This window comes from Lonchura striata, chromosome Z (assembly GCF_050655825.1).
Source record: "Lonchura striata isolate lonStrDom1 chromosome Z, ASM5065582v1, whole genome shotgun sequence".
Classification (NCBI taxonomy): domain Eukaryota; kingdom Metazoa; phylum Chordata; class Aves; order Passeriformes; family Estrildidae; genus Lonchura; species Lonchura striata.
In genome coordinates, this window is record NC_140740.1 from 32,101,400 (window position 1) to 32,118,592 (window position 17,193).

At 36.4% G+C, this 17,193-nt stretch overlaps 1 protein-coding gene across 1 annotated transcript in view; it reads left to right on the forward strand.

Moving 5' to 3' along the window:
* The window catches only part of SRFBP1 (serum response factor binding protein 1), a 70,230-nt gene that overhangs the window by 41,366 nt on the left and 11,671 nt on the right, over positions 1 to 17,193 (forward strand). Inside the window, exon 4 of the mRNA XM_021546254.3 lies at positions 3,598 to 3,669. Coding sequence (XP_021401929.2) covers positions 3,598 to 3,669 — 72 coding nt within the window. The remainder of the gene's footprint in view (positions 1 to 3,597; positions 3,670 to 17,193) is intronic.

Below are 17,193 nucleotides of genomic sequence, written 5' to 3' on the forward strand. Positions count from 1 at the left end.
ATTGGATATTAGGAAGAAATTCCTTACTGTGAGGGTGTTGAGGCACATAGTACTCAAAGCTGTGGATACCCCATGCCTGGGAATGTTCAAGGCTGGGTTGAGTGGGGCCCTGAGCAGCCTTGTCCTAGTGGAAAGTGTCCCTGTCCATGGCAGTGGTTGGAACTAGAGGATCTTTAAGGCCCCTTCTAACCATTCTGTGTTTCTATGGTTCTGTGATCTGAGAAGGGGTATCAGGTGGCCAGAGGGCCCTTGCTGGTGCCTGTAAGGTGAGAGTGTGGATCATCTACCTGCTGGTGACTTGCAGCCAGACAGCAAGTGGGAAGCCCATGAGAGGGGCACAAGAGCTATGGCCCAGGCTGAGGGGTATTAGATGGACAGAAGCATATGCTGTGTTGATATGAAGTATCCACAAGTGCTCATTTATTTGTGCATTTTGAGGGGGTGGGAGATGGCATGCTCTCAGTAATGAACTTCAGAAAAGAAGGAAGTGGTCTTGGCTAGCTCTACGAAGTTCATGTTAGTAAACATGAAAGCACTCATTAAAGTGCTACATGCTGCAAAACTGAGCTTCACTACTGGTTGAACCTGTCAATAAGAAAGCAACTCCTATATCTGTGGATGTGGGTGCCGCGCTCCTGCCCCAGATCCCTGGTCTCTCTAGCCCTGGCTAGCTCTTCCTGGGGTAAGAGTGGGCGGTGGAGACACCCTCCGCTGCTCCCGGATGGGGTTTAGAGGGTGCCTTCGTGGGTCCCTGGGCAGCGCAGGTAAGCCTCGTCGCAACAAAGAAAGGGCGGATCCAGCTGGGGGCCAAGTCCACTTTATTCGGGCCAACGGGCCAAACATACAGGAACAGCGCCAGCCAACTGGAACCCCGAGAGGGGTCTGACACTGGATTATAAACCTTTGGGGAGGGGTAAACCTTTAGGGAGGGATATCGGTGATCCAATGAGGAGAGGGGAAGGGAGTGGCTCCGGGATGGGGTGATCTGACCTGGTCCAATGGGGGGAGGATATGGGAGGGGCCCCAGGCCCTCGTCCAATCACTCGGTGCCCTGAGCAGAAGCTTCTAGATGGAGGGGAAGGAACACCGAGTGACAGACAAGGCACCTGGGAGGAGACAGGGGAATGACTTTGCACTTTCCAGAATGATGGACAAATACTGGAAAGGCGGGAAGGGGGGACCAGGCGGGAAAACAGGGAACAAACCAAGTGGTAATAGGGGTGTACAGGGACAAACCAATGGATAATACAGAAATATTAAAACATATAAATCGCACAACTCCACATGTGGGACAGACACCTCTGGATCTCTGGACACATAGGGCTGGGCTGCATCATCAGGGCAGGAGGAATCTCTGGGCTGACCTCAGAAATGCTGGAGGGGGCAATAATTTATAACATTCCTTAGCATCATTAGAAAGATGGTTGCATAACAGATAATAAATACTAAGATTTTTCTTGTCACTCAGGTGCACCTCAAAGTTGAGAAAACTGTACTGGTAAAAATACCACTATCACTTTTTTCCTATTTTATTGTCTGTTGCTGATGATTAATAGAAACAGAGTAAACATGTATTTATTACAGTAACTTGACTCATGTGACTATGTTTACAAAACCAAGGTTCTGTGGAAGAATATTTAAGTAAAAAATGCTTAGTTTGCCTTAAGTCTCGGAGAAGTGAAGGAGACTATTTATAAAGTTGGGGATTCAAGCCTGAATGGACGGTTCTTGGCCTCATTTTGTATCCTAGGCATTTCAGTGTGGCTTTAATGACTTCACATTCCAAAGTGTAATTCATTCTCCAGTATTGTTCGTGATTTTGCAATGTCGTGGGAATTCTACAGTATTGTCCTATCAAAATTAAACTTCTGACATTCTCATGGAGGGATCACTGAAGTTTGTCTGCCTCTGCCCTGAACCCTGTTGCAGCATTTAAATCCTAAGGAGGCAGGAAGTAGGCAGTTTTATTTGGGGGGAGGATCATAGGAATTATATTTTTTTGTGGTTTTGTTGTTTTTTTTTTTTTAATAATTCAACAGCTTGATTTAATAAATAGCATTGGGTTCCTGAGCTTCATTCATAACCCCTAACCTCCTATGTGACAGTAAGCATGTCACTTAACCAACGTGTCCTACTTTCACCATCTGTGAAACACTTTGGAAAGTGATGGAAAACTGCATCATAGGTCTTTTCCATCTCTATTAGGTCATCCAGCTGTTCATCTGCCAGTAAAAGATTGTTTCCTACATCTACCAGTGTTTTTCCAGTGTGGATCCTGTCCTCTAAGTGATTGTTCTTCCGCTAGTACCTCTGGGAGATAATTTTGCAGAGTTCTAGATCTCGTTGTCAGGAAGCTCTTCTGGCATTCACAGAAAGAGATTTTTTTGTTGTTGTTATTAATTTAACTGAGTTCTATTACTTTTTCCCCATTTGTAAATAATTGTTTAGTTATAAGTCATACGCAATTCATGATAAATAAAGAGACAAATTGCAAGTGTCTGTAAAGTACCTTATCTATACAAAGACAGAAAACATAAGGTTTTGAGATGCAAGGTATGACCTTTTATAAGAAGGTAAGCTACTTGGTTCTTCCTGAAATTATGTCTAAAGAAGTGTACAGACTGCTCCAGATTTACAACAGAAAAGGGATAGAATATGGAACTTAACAGTGGCATTAAAATGAAGGTATTTGAATAGGTTTCAAGAATGCTTAAGCAGGGAAAGAAAGAATTACAAATACGATATAGTTGTTGAACATGAAAGCTGTCAGAAGAACTAAGTTACTTTGTACAGAATTTTAGCTTTTCAAAATGTGTGGGTGTTATTTGGGTCTGGCATAAGAATAGCTAAACTGATTTTAAAATGCCTATCTGGGAAACTACTGGTATGTAACATGATTTTTTGTTGCACTTCCCTAGGAGGAAAATAATGTTCAATTAATTAATTTGATGAGGTTAGTAGAGCATTTTGTAACACAACCTACATAAAGCATGTGTCTTAAAATAGCAAGAAATCGTCATGAAGGCATGTTTCATAAAATATTCAGCTTTTAATAAAATCCACTTGTCCAGGATTTTTGTTCCTCTATTTCAGATGCCAATGCAAATGCTCAAGTCCAGGAATGCAAACTGCATGTTAGACAGTCTCTTTAGAAACTATATAGTATTTTTTTCATCTTAGCTTCATTTTCATTGTCTTTAACTTATATATTCATGTACATTGATAAGATGTGACTTCATCAGAAGATAAGTCAGGAATTGAAGGTCTTCCAAAGTTTATTTGTAGTACAACAATATGGGCAATTGAAATATTTCTGCAAATAAAAGCACTCATTCTGCATACTTTGCTGTTGAAAAATCCCTGTTGCCTTCAGCACTAGTATAAGAGATTAGGTATAAGGTAGTGTTTTGAAAAGGTCAATCAGTATAAATGTAGTGTTTACATACACACCAAAAAATTCACCATATAACAAACTGGTTTTTTTCCTTTAAGATATTAGGGAAGTGCCATTATTTGAATGTTTATAAGGAAGGTGAACCTTAGAAAGACTTCATATAGTGTGATCATAACAAAAATAAACTTATCTTTCATCTACAGGAAATAAAACCAGATGAAGTTACAAGACTTGCTCTTAGGACAGAAGTTAATTTTGAAAGTGTCTGCAAAAAGGTAAGACTTGCTGATTTCTGTTTTCCTTCCCCTGCTTCTCTGAGTGTGAAAAGGTTCATATGTGGGTGCAAGTACGTGGATTTGACACAGTGTGTTCTGTTCATTATATTGTATCTTCGTTGTAGATCTTCCTTTTCTGTGAAGGTTTACCCACTGGGACATTGCTACAGAAAAATTAATATCTAGCTAGTATGAATTGTCATTAATCAGGTGGGCTAGTCCAGAGTAACTAGAACAGAATACCAGGAAGCATAGTAGTGATTTCTTAGTCTTTATATTTAGATTTGTTTTGTTTATAGTATATATACATGATATAGTATAAATTCAATTAGTATAAATTAATTTTCAGTTAGTGGAAATAATCTAAGTAAGCTTTCAGCAATGGTTGGAAAAAGGTTCTCAATACTTTTAAATGCCGAGAGAAGTTCCCATGTGTAAACAAAACAGGACAAATATTAGCTGGAAATAAAGGTAGAATTCTAACACCCCTGTGATTCATTAGTTTCAATGTAATGTTTCTCTTGAAGCCTGCTGATAGTACAGTATCATATATTAACAGCCTAAATAGTGATGTCTGTCAGAGATTCAATGAAGACATAGAAGTGCAAAGAGACTCACTGAAATAAGCAGCTGAGGCTGAGAGCAGTCCTATTTCAAAGCATGTTACGTTTTTTATCTCAGAAAGCAATTCTGAGTTTAAAAATGTCAATACATGAAGTTTCATGGGTTTTTTCACTTTATTCATAATTCCTATGGGTGGTCCACTGAGGAAGGCTGAAAACTTGAAATGTTTGTTGTATACAGGGTAATTTTTAATGTAGAATTGGGTCATTCACTCCTGTAATGGCATCATTAGTTTATAATATAACTCTGCTGTTGTATATTACAGTCATGTGTGATGTAGTTCAGTTAATAGCATAGTGTGCAGCAAGTTTTTCAATGTTTTATGTCAGCAGAATTGAGTTAATAGGAAAATATCATAGGAATTTGGTATTTCTGGAGAAGTGTTTGGGTAGAAGCATCCTAACTGTTTTTCCTTTTCTTAGTGATAGAAGAGAGTAAGGAAAAGATCACAGATACACTGACATGAAGCTAAAAAGCATTCTTCTTTTAAATTTATTTGACCAGGATTTTCCAGTGTGAAGATGAGGCAGTCAGGAACTGGTTACTGTGATATTAAAAATTGGGCAGACACGAAGTATGTGAGGACATGTGGAGAGGGATTTCATTCTTGAAGAGGCATGCTAAATTCAGTGACATTTTGTCACTTAATCATAGGAAATTCTTCTGCCAAGATTTCAAATTCTTCAGGCTTACGCTGATTTCGTAAAGTGAAGGAGTACCAAAATGAAATTATGGATGCTATTTTTTAACGGAGTCTGTAGGTTTACAGTTGGAATTTTATTTTATAAGGTGGCAATTGAAAAGAATGCTGAAGGAATTTAATCTTACTTTCACCCCATTATTTTTTATATATTCATAGTCATGACTGATTATGTGCTTCTCATAATTACTTAAAGTGTTAAAATAGGCTTTAATTTAGCTTTAATTCTTGAAAATGTGTAACATCTTGAGTTGTTTTGGGGTTTTGATCTGTTGTCATTTCTGTTACTTTCTGCTGGTGGTCCTGTTTTTCCAGGGAATGGAAGTCTGTTAATCTCACAGTTTTTCGTGGATGAAACTTACATTTCAGATCACGCTGACTGATGGATGCTGATGCTTTTTTAAATCTGTAGAGGATTTTTAACCACACTGGTGTAGAAGACTATGTACAATATGTATCATAACTTCACTGCTCGCTTTTGGTTGGCCATAGCATATCCCCAGCTAAAGAAGGCATACTTTCTGTGCTTAAACAGAAGTTAATTCCCCAATATTTTATTTCTTATTTTCCCATAGTTAGTCATTAAACATACAATAAACAAAATTCTGATTTTCTATCTAGCAATATTCTGTAGTCTCATGAAATACAGACCACACTGTTTACCTTTTGATTAACTTAAGTTTCAAAATATTTGAAGGAAAACATCCTGTGGCTGTTTTCATTTTCAGAATAGGTTTGTTTTCATTGACAAAAGGCAATCTGCTTTTAATTCACTGTGGAATGCTGAATATTAGTTTTGCTTAGTGGTCATGTAGTAAAGATACTTTTTTAATTGCTTCTGCTCACTGAGCTTTTATGTTCCATTACTGTTTCCCAACCTTTTTCAGAATAAATTAAGCATTCTTTTCTGTTTAAAAAGAGTTAGTATATATTTCCGTCAAGTACAATAAAATTGTGCTAAGTGTTTAGCAGGTAGCAGTTTAATGGGAGTTACTGTGATTTAGATTTCTATATGGCTGTATTGATATTAAGCAGATCATATTTGTCTAATTGCAGAGGGTGTTGGCAAGAGCCACCAGCACCATGACACAAGACTTTTTAGAAAAGCATTGCAAGAAGCAGCTGGAACAATTCTTTGTGTATGTTTGCTGAAGTATTTTTAATCCATTTGAATATTGCTGCAGCTAGCACCGTTGTTACCAACGGTGACAAATCCTATGTAAACGGTGATAAATCGTATTGTAAAAACTGTGATAAATGTTACCATGCAACTTTGACTAGGCTTTATATTGTTTGTTCTATTTACAGTTGTTGAAGAACAGAACCTGTATTTTGTAGCTTTTCTCCAAGTCCTTGTGCACTTTTTGTACCAAGTTCTGCATTGTGTGCCACAAATATATTCGACAGACATTAGAAGAATTAGAAAAACATGTCATAGAGCTCATATTTTAAATTCACATTTGCAGCTGTGATGGCATTTTGAACTGTGGCACACAGCATATATTCCTGCAGTGTATGGGAAGCTTGATTCATCAGTGTTGTGCTCCAGGAAATAAATTGGAAGCTAGTCCTAATAATGCTGTTCATTACAAGCAGAAATTTGAACTGAACACTGGCAAAGTCTTAACTGTTATCTTCAGCTTGTTGCTAAGAGAGATTTAGGGTAATTCAGATAGGCGAAGATAGGCAGGATAATTAAGTTAATATGAATTAATGTTTTTCCAGTAAAATGAAATTATAATCTGGGCTGTTTCCTCAGGAAAATAGGACATTGGTCCACCTGCAAACATATTCTTCATAACTATAGTTAGTTTTGTTGCCTTTGCTAGCAGATGTTGCCTAACTTACTGTAGCATCTCATTTAGATTTTCTCCCAGTAAGTCTTTGGTGTATAGCACATAAGGAAGAAATCCCTCTGTTTTAATCACTTGAGAATGACAAAGTTCCAGCATAATGGAACTGTGCTTACAAGCAGTGATATGTCATCTTGTCTTAAGTCAAAATACTTCTCATTTTTTCTAAAGAATAAACTCTATGTGTTTCAAAATTCAGCAACTCTCTGATTTGGGGAGCAGGGTTGAAACAGAAATTAACTATTGTATTTTACTTTGAGTGAAGAATAGAGTAACAATATACATTATGATCAGAGATTGGATTAAGCATGTGTTTCTGACTTGCAGAACAAGCATTCATAGATGATAAATACCACTTACATTTTTTGCTTCCAGATGCAATCTTCACATAACCTTAGGAGCATAATATTCCCTTCTTTCACACTGATTTTTAATCTGTGGTCTTTGAGAAGAATGACACCTTTTCCTATTAAGTCTTGTATTTCTACTTTTGCTCAAATCCTGTTGTATTTGAATCATGCAGATGCTTGTCTGCAAAGAGGATTCTGCACAGCAAATACTGAGTATATTATGATCTTCAGAGCTTTTTGGGACCACATTCTTCTGCATCTCAAGATTTCTGAAGCGCTTGCCACAGTTTCTAAATATGTTTTTAAAAAATTGTAGGCCAGAAATGTAAGCCATTAGTAGCTTTTTGAAGCACTTTTTTTCCCCCTAATTTAAGGTCTGGCAAGCTTGTTTTGGATTGCTTTATATACAGGAACCGACTTTGTCTTGTTTGGAATTTAAAAGGAATTCAAAGGCTTTAGAAATAGGATCTCAGGCAGCTAATGAAAAGCCATAAGGAGACATGCCAGGATTTAACTGAGGAACTGAGTACAAATTATGAGTTTGGTCATTTAAAATCTAAGCTGCCTGATGAGGACAGCTCAGCTTAACATGATTTTGGAGAGTTGACGTTAGTGCTCTGTGGCTTCTGGTACAAGTAATTTTAACAGATGCCCAAAGATACATTACACTTAGAAGTTCTGGGGTGAGTGTATTTAGTATTTCTGGCACTTTACCTATATAGCTTAAATGAACTTGGGCTGGGGGAACCAACCAAAATACTAACAGTAATGTGAAAGGATTTTCTGTGATTTATCAAACAGGACTTTGACTTATTCACATGTGAGAAGAAAATTTCTGTTTCATCTCCCAAACTTCTCCTTGAATTCAGTCAATCTCTGGTGTGGGGCTAAGGAAGTTCAGTTCTTGGGCAAAAAGGATATGAGAAAGAGGTTAGAGAGGTATTTCTGCTCAGGACAGACAGAAAGAAGAATGACAAAGTTACAGGGCTAAATATGTATTAACTTTATTTATTTCAAAAGTGTGTTTCTATCACATCAAAATAGTACTTGTCAGATTCATGTCCATCTTAAATTATGCAGGTGATGGCCTGAGATTAGTCTATCAATTCACAGCCTCTCTGTCATAAGTAAACAAAATAAGAGCAAAGGTGGAGTAGTCATACTGAAAATGTTTTTCACACCAACAGTATGTGAAAGGCAGTTTATGAAAGGCTGCTAGTTTTGAGGCTTTAATTAACAGTGAGTAATTAATTCTGAGCACCAGATGTCCCAGAATAACTCACTAGATGGATACAAGACATTCTTGATGAAGAAATACATGAGACATTGTTCTACTAAATACACTTGGTTATTAAGGAAATTTCAAACTTAATAGTCCTTATGCTTTTGAACTTTGTGGGAGGATAAGAAAGATGTAGTTTCTGAATCAAGTAGAATTTTTAAGTAAACACATCTACATCTATAGAGGAACAGTCATATCTGTACTTCCTAATTTTGAAAAATATAAAGGTTTCTCTTTCATCTGATAATCCTAAATGAATGTATGTGATTTTCACTTTCATTTATTTCAAAAATGTACTTCCTAGTTGAAAAATGTCTAAACAAACCCCTCTGCATGTACTGTAGATTTAATGTGAGGAAATGTACTAAATCATAAAAAGGGTCTTCTTGCATTTTAATTTGAGACTTGCTGTTAGCTTCAAAGGCTTTGGATCAGACATAGAATAGTTGCTGTCTTTCTTTTAGTGTTTCGAGGATTTTTCCACAACCTCCTCCTTCCTCTTCCCCCAGCCCTCCTGAAGAATTCTACTCACAACAGAAACATACTAATTAGTCTAGATGTTATTAGTGATGCAGAACTTCTGTTTCTGTTTTTAGTGTCTTTAATAGTAGATTCTTATGTACATGGATTTTGAACATAGCTTATTTTGTTTGCTATACATATTTTGTTTGCAGTACATAAACCATAGGGACAAGACTATTGTATGAAACAATTTTCTTTGTAATACTGATGTGATAGTCTATAAGTGTTGTATAATATGCTTATCATTAATACATTGCAATTTTGTGGTTTAATTTTGACTGTGTGAGGACAATGGCTAGTGGTTTTGGGAAACTCATGAAAAACTTAATTCTCCTTTTTCTTTAAATTTGGGTTGTTACACACTGATGATTTAATAATTTAACTGGATTTAATAGATAATCTCCATCTTACTCCCTGCCCCTTTCTCTAGAAGTATTAAGTATTGGAAATATTGTTATCTTATTTCCTTTAGCTCCAGAAGGAATGTATTGCCTTACTAGGTACATGGATATTTCTATTCTCCAAGAATGTGTTTATGCTGAAAATAGTAAAATAATAATAGTCAATTCATTTTCCTACATGTTTTCATTGACAAAAGGCGATCTGCTTTTAATTCACTGTGGAATGCTGAATATTAGTTTTGCATAATGTTAACACGTTAAAATGTTACCTTCCCATCTTATTTCAGTATGAAACATTTTAGATTAATTTATTAATTTGCATATTAGATGCCAGATAGAGTTTACTCTCCAAAATAGATGCATCTGTCAACATGTTATATTTTTTTGGAAATATGTTGCTTTTATTTAATATTACAATTTCCTGCATCACAGACTAAGAAAATTGTTCTTATGCTGGGCATCAGTGTTACAGAATTAAATTCTTTTTATCCTGATTATTTTTTCTTAGTTTGAATGAAAGTTACACTAAATGCATGAAGCCAGAGTTTCCTGAGAATTTTCCATGTCAAACACCAGATGTTACTGTTAAACAGGAACGTCTGTGCTCTTCTGAAGACCACCGATGAAGTGAAAAATTTTGCATTCATTGATGAATATCACATTCAGGTGTAAATACTTTCTCTGTCTGACTTATTGTTCTTTGTTTTCTTTTCCTGAAAGTTCCTCATCTCCCAGATTTGATCACTTGAACTCCAAGCTGTTTAGCATAGCCTTTATATGTACCAGGCTGTATTTTAGAGCTTAGAATCCATTATTGTGGCTGTAACTGAAATTTTATGTCAGTATAAGTGAAGTCAGAAAATTTTTGACAAATATCTATCCAGTGTTTTTCCCCACATAATTTACTTTGCAGTTGTCCATACGTCTGCTAGCCTAGCCAGTATCAGTCCCTCCCCAGGCTTCCAGTGGCAGAGTAGAGAGTTGTACCGCGTTCTGTCCATGTTACTCCACCTTATGCATCTTCTCCAGCTGCCCCTTCACATTCAAATTAAGCTACCAAATACACTCCACTATAGTGCCACTGTTTGAGAACAAGGAGGTAGGCTAGACCAAAGCTAGCATCATCTTCAACATCAGAGTAGCAATTGCAATGAGTTCAGTTTAACCACAGCTTTGATTTTGTTAATTCTGGAAGTTGTCTTCTTCTAAGTTCCATATTGAAATAAACTGCTAGTAACTTTGACAGTGTTTCACAGAGATATTGCTTATCTCTGACATAAAAGGGCTGTCTCAGATTTTAAATTGCTAGTCCAAGAATCTTTCTAGCACTCATTTGCATTCCTGTGAGGCTGTAGTTCTTAATTTTGTTGCCTAGCTGAACAGTTCAAGTTTGTTAAAGTACAGTCTTGTCCCTAGACAAGGCTTAGACTAACAAGTGGTTTGATTGCCTTTGATTTGAATGTGCTCATTGCACTTACTTGATATGCCAGACCAGAATGTGGGCAAGCATATCATAGTAAAGCTCAGAGGCAGTTGGTTCACATTTTTGTGAGTGAGACTTAACTTGGATCTCCATGTAATTCAAACAAAATGAATGCTTGTGAGGGTATGATGGATGAAAAGTGGGGTGGGAAGAACAGTGCTGTTAGAATCATATATGCCTGTGGTAGTGGTTTTGTGATGCATGATGCTGCACATACACATGGCTGTACTTCTTCAGATACAGAAAGCTCTATCTTACAGCACTCACAAAAGACAAGCAACTCAAAACTTTCATTCCTATTTTAAATGAGCATTTGAGTGATGTATGATCAATATCTATCTGGACATGAGTTGTCCACCTAATAGAGGTGAATATTAGAAGTAGTCTTGTTTCTTTGCTTTCCCTGAAGAAAATACAGGAAAAGTGGCATAAAACGAGGTTCTCGGGGTATTGTGGTTGATTTGGCAACCTTTTGGTTTAGTTTGGTTTGGTTTTTGCTGTTTTGGTGGATTTTGGTTTGATTTTTTGTTTGGTTTTTGTTAATCTATTTTTTTTTTAAGTAAAAGAAGGTCAAGTTACTGATGGCCACAATCTCCTTCTCCAGAATATTGCCCAGGCTCGCATACAATGTGTACGAGGCAGAATATCAGTGCCTAGATAAGTGTATGGTATAAAAATGAGACACTTAGATACTTGTAGTATTTTTGGGGCCAGGAGAAGCTGGACATGAAGGATGATAATCAGTATTGCATTGGGCTCTCAGCACTGAAAATTTTAAAGGACATAAAGGAATATTTAAAAGCACAGGGAAGGTTATATGCATGAAGGAACCTCAAACTAAAAGTGATGTGACACATAGGGAGCATGTGGCTACTTTTCAGGATGGCTCTTACAGGCCGAGGACAGAACAACTTGGTCCAACAAATAATGAAGGTAAATCAGACTGGCTGCAGTGACAGTTGATTATAGACCCATACTATGGTACAGGGAAAGAGTGTAAATTATGAATGCTTCACTGTTAACCCTTGCTCTGAAAATAATAATGGCAGGGAACTAGCATTCCTGACATGTATCATCATCACATATAATATAGATGCCCTCCTTCCACCATGTCTTCAAGATGTTTAATGCCATTTGCCATCTTTACAGGGATAATGGGGTGAGGTACACACATGAGAGTGGTACTGCTCTGTGAAGCACTGTATTTTAACGTCTCAAAGGTATTACCAGAAAAAAAAGCACTCAGAAGTGATTTGAATGGAAGTTCCAACTGTAACAAGAGTTATGTACTACAGGCCCGAGTCAAATGGTCATGGTGAACAGAAAATGTCCAGTGAGGCTAGAGAAGCTACAAATTAAGGACAGCTAATAAAAGTCAGTGATTTCAGTTATTCTTAATTCTTTTGAATACTGAAGACAGAATCTTTAAATTGTATCTTTTATGTATCCATGGAAAGTAATCAGTTTGTAAAGTTGATCCACATGAAGGGACAAGGAGATGGATTTGTGCAACCATATGAACCAAAATGTTTCCTCTGTCTTGTCATCTGTCTCTAAATCCTTTGAGAATTGGTACTCATTGAGCAATTTCAACGAAGCTTCCTGTATCTAGTTTTTGAGAGATTTAACTTCCAGCAGGAAGGCTTTTTACCGTGTTTGTGAATGTGAGAAATCAGTGAATCCTAGAGGGGAAAATGTTAATAGATTATTATGTCTTGATCTTGCTTTGAGAAGCACGATAGAGTTGGGACTCTATGATAGTGTGCCAAGTGAATGCACCCCTATCAGGAAGAAAATTGCAAGGAGACCACATAAGGGAGAATTTACATGAATTTAAACATTATTTTGGTTGCTTGCTTGCTTAGAGAATTTTAAGTGTTAAGCTGTCTTTAATGTTATATTAAAAAGTGTGATTACTTATGTTAAAGACTAACAGTTCCTTGTGCATTATTAACTGGAAAAACTCTATATTTGCTTTGTAGTGTGACTCAGAATTGCATTGCAAAATCAAAAAAGTTATCTGACATTCCTGATATTTCTGAAAATGAAAACCAGCTGCTGGTGTCTTATGCTCCTTTTATTTTTACAAATGAAACTCAGTTTTTCATTATACATGTAATGTAAAAATAAAGTACATTATTCTGATTTCTTACCATCTCTCCTATCCGGGTAAGTTTTTAAAGTGCCCAACTAAGTACTAAGAAATTTATACTTATAAAAATCATAAAAGTAAAGCAAAAGCTATAGAATTAAGCAGGCTCTTTCAGGTCATTAGGAAGCCCATCAATCTGTTGTTAACACTGGAAAGCTAGAAGAAAAGTGTTAGAGCTACAGTTTCCTGAAGCTATAGAAGATATTCCCAAATTATTGGAATTCTGTTTAAAAAAAAAATCTCTTATATTGGGATGCCAATAAGCATAGCTGCTAAGACCATCCTTGTGAAAAGGTTTTAGCTTGGTAAAATGACAGCATAAGTTTACAGCACGTTGTACCTCTCTGGCAGTATTGGTAGGTAAGACAAAGTATTGGGAACTGGAGGTAACTAGTGACATAATGGAAAGATGAAGACATTTAATTTCTAGTGGTGATGATCTTGTTTTCCTTGGGTTTGGAATTCAAATAACTGCCAAATTATTGGAGTGGTTCAGTGGTTGCACTAGGGAAGTAGCATACCAGAGTTAAGTAATAATAATGTAATAACCTAGAAGATGCCTGAGAGCTCTAAGCATAAAGGTTCTGTGTGCCATATAGTGAAATACCAGCTGTAAAATGTGAACACCCAGGATTGCCATCCATTTTACATCCATTCTCTGCTGGTGTGCTCAAGTAATACCAGGGATTACATGTGTGTCTGTCATGTGTTTATAGTAGGTCTCGAAAGCATTAAATCAACAGACTTCACAATGGAAAATCTACATTTTGGTGCCAGAGAACTGGCATGTTTATCTCTGATGTTTTAATAGTTTTTCAGTAAACTGAACTTTTATTTCCATTGTCTTTTTCTGAAGAAAACTGAAAGACATATATATTTAAAAAAAAAAAAATCTGTTTTCAATCTTGCACGCAAATTGCAATGTGGTATGCCAAGAAATTCTGTCTTGAGTAGCATGTTGTCACATGGCCTAACCCTGGTTAGTGTGTGCAGTGCTTGTGAAGTCTTTTAAGTCATCTGTGCCTCCAATTCCCTCTCTCTTAGTTCCTTCAACAGGTCTTTGAACAGAAGTATGTCTCTCTGAGAGTTTTATCTGAAGACATTAATTTGACAATACTGTAGTTATATCTAGGTGTGTTCCCCAATGGTAATGCTTGCAAATGTAAAGGTCTGAGCAAGACAAGGTTTGTCCACAGGGATAATTTTTTTCCTTTATGTTATAAATTATCTGAAGTATACCTGATTAAAGTGGCACTTGTTTTTGTTTTGTTTTTGAAATGTTAGCTAGTTTTAAAGCATTGCATCTGTTTTAAATTTGAAGAGCTCAACTATGTCTACTTTCTCTGCTATAAACTTAAATTCATATGTGCTTATACTTAAAGTGCTGTATCAGGCTGCATCTGAATATTTTGAGGTTTTGGCATCTGTTTTAAAATGAAATATTTTAAGGATATCTCAAGATTACATGCCTGATGTAAATTGTTGGATAATTTGTAAGTTGGGTACAGAGTTTTGTCAGCATATTGATGCCATAGAGAAAGTTGTGAATATCTCAGTTCCGAAACTTCTTTGGTTCATCCAAGACAGAATATTTTGAACTTTGTGGTTCATTATAACAGTTCTAATAATACAGAGCTCATCCCTGTATCGCCAGTTTAGTTGCTACCATGAGCTCCACTCAGTCTTTGGACAAGCACATGGTGCACAGCTGACTCATGGGAATTCAGATGCATTCAGGTTACAGTGAAGTCAGAGAATTGTTTGCTGATGTATTTACAGCACTGCCTGAATGTTGTTGCTGTCCTTTTTGTTTCTGCTCTCTTTTTTATAACAAATAGGTATAAGTAATCAATTTTTAATATTTTTCTAAAAAATCGTTCTTTCAGATTTATTTTTTATGTTACCTAGCTTAACTCTCTATTCAGAGTTAATAACCAACTGCCTGTTCTGATTTTTCAGACTCTCATTCAAGATGGCCAGTTACAAGAAATTATCTCAACTTCACTTTTTTGTGAAAGTCAGTTGTGGTTTCAGATCTGATATATAGTTGGTGTCCAACTAATTTGTTTATGATGTTTTCTCCAAATTTCATTTTCTTCTCTTAAGACTATGTGAATTTTGTGGCAAAGAACTTTCTCTTTCTCACAGCTACTGCCTGTTTCCAAGATGTATTTTATTTCTATTCCCACTGAAGTACATATTTCCTTTCAGGGTTTCTATTTCATCTTATTTTGCTTTACAGTTTAATCTCTCAATATAATTGTCTCTTGCCTTTTTGGGTTGGAATGTTTGCATGGTTTTCTTGTGTGGGGTTTGGGTGTGGTTTTTTTAATGCCATCTATGCTGTCTCCCAAAATTGCTCATGCAGTCTGGCAAGGTGCCATATTGTATAGCAATAATGTGCCTTGACTGTTCAAATGTCAAAATATATGAAAGGCATGTATTTTATAGAAAGCTGTGTATTTTTAAAAAGCAAAAACATGTAGACTTTATACTGCTACACTTTTTGTGTTTGATTTTACATTTGTATAAGTCAGAACTGCATGTATTTTATCCTAGTCAGTTGTCCTAAATGTACAAATTAAATTATGCAATGTTTTTAGACTCTAACTTAGGGAGTGCTCCGTTCACAACTGTTTTCCACTTGGAATTTGTTCACAGTTTTCTACAGCATATAATGATCTGCATTCTCCTGGGTTTTATTAAAGGCTAGCAGTGGTTTCAGCGTTAATATGAATTAGACCATCACAGCTCAGGGAGGAGTTGTCACAGAGCTCACTTTATGTCCTCTTTCATAACCTTAAGAAGTTGTTTTTTTGTTTGTTTTATGTGGGCATTGTTTGTGTGGGATGCCAAATTGAGATGATTATAGACACATAGCCTTATTAGCCTTGGAAAAAATGAGAATGAGTTAGAATTATTTTAATTTTCTCACATTCTTGCTGTTTCCACTTACACCTAGATTTGACCCTGTTCTCCATAAGGAAACAATCAAGAATCCATGCCTACTTTAATCTTGACTTTTTTCTTCTGACTTTTATTTATTGAAATAAAATGGGAATTGGTTTTGTTGGGGTTTTTGTTTGTTTGTTTGTTTGTTTTTAGGTTGTTTTGTTTTAATAAAGAGAAAAAGAAAAGAAGTGTAGAAGATTAAGTACATAATTTGTACTTGGGCAGGTCTGGGGTTTATGCCAAGCTCTGCTGTAGATCACTCTGGTAGTTTGGGATGAAAGACTCCACTTTTCTTTGACCATTTCCGAATCTGAAAAATAAGCATTTACTTCCCGCTTCTGTGCTTCTGCCTGACTTAATTGTGACAGGTTAGTCCAAAGAAACTCTGTTTACCTATTAATATTCATATTAAATATGGACATCTAACATTTGCAGAGTGCTAGGCTTTTTAAAGAGCCTGTTGTGAATGTCTTAAAATGCTTAGATAGTAGGTACTTTATATCATAGTAAAAACAGCAAATAATCTATTTTTGTTTGAATCTATTACCTGTTTAGAACCTTCTTTTAAAAGGAGGAATGATAGAAACATGTTTATACATCAAACTTCTTTTTGATAAAAGACAAGCTAAAAAACAAGACAAACTTAATATGGAAAGGAACATGAATCTAAATGAACAAATCTGTTCCATATTCTATTGGACCAAATGAATGTCTGGACTTAATCTATTTGGTCCAGACATTCAAATAAAATTACAGCAAGTGTAAGTACCTTGACAGTATTTAGAAAAATCTCATGCTGTTGTTCCCTGGTGCTGGATTCAAGAGTCTGTGGTAGGCAGTGATGAGTTGAGTCAGTACTGCTGCTGGCAGCCCAAGCTCAGATAGATTTTCAAGACTTCTGCCTTCTACTGTGTGCAGTTTTACATATGAGCAAAACAATTGTGCATATTGCCATGTCTTCAGTTTCATAATGTTCTTTATTATGTTTTATGCTGGGTTTGCATGGCAATATTCTAGTAAATGGTGGGCTATAGGGCTAGCTTCTGTGAGAAGGGGCCAGAAGCTTCCCCTGTATCTAGTGGAGCCAATACCATCCAGCTTCAGGATTGATCCACCACTGGCCAAGGCTGAGCTCTTCAGTGATGGTGGCAGCACCTCTGGGATAACAGAGTTAAAAATGAATGGGAGGGAATGAACAAGAGCAA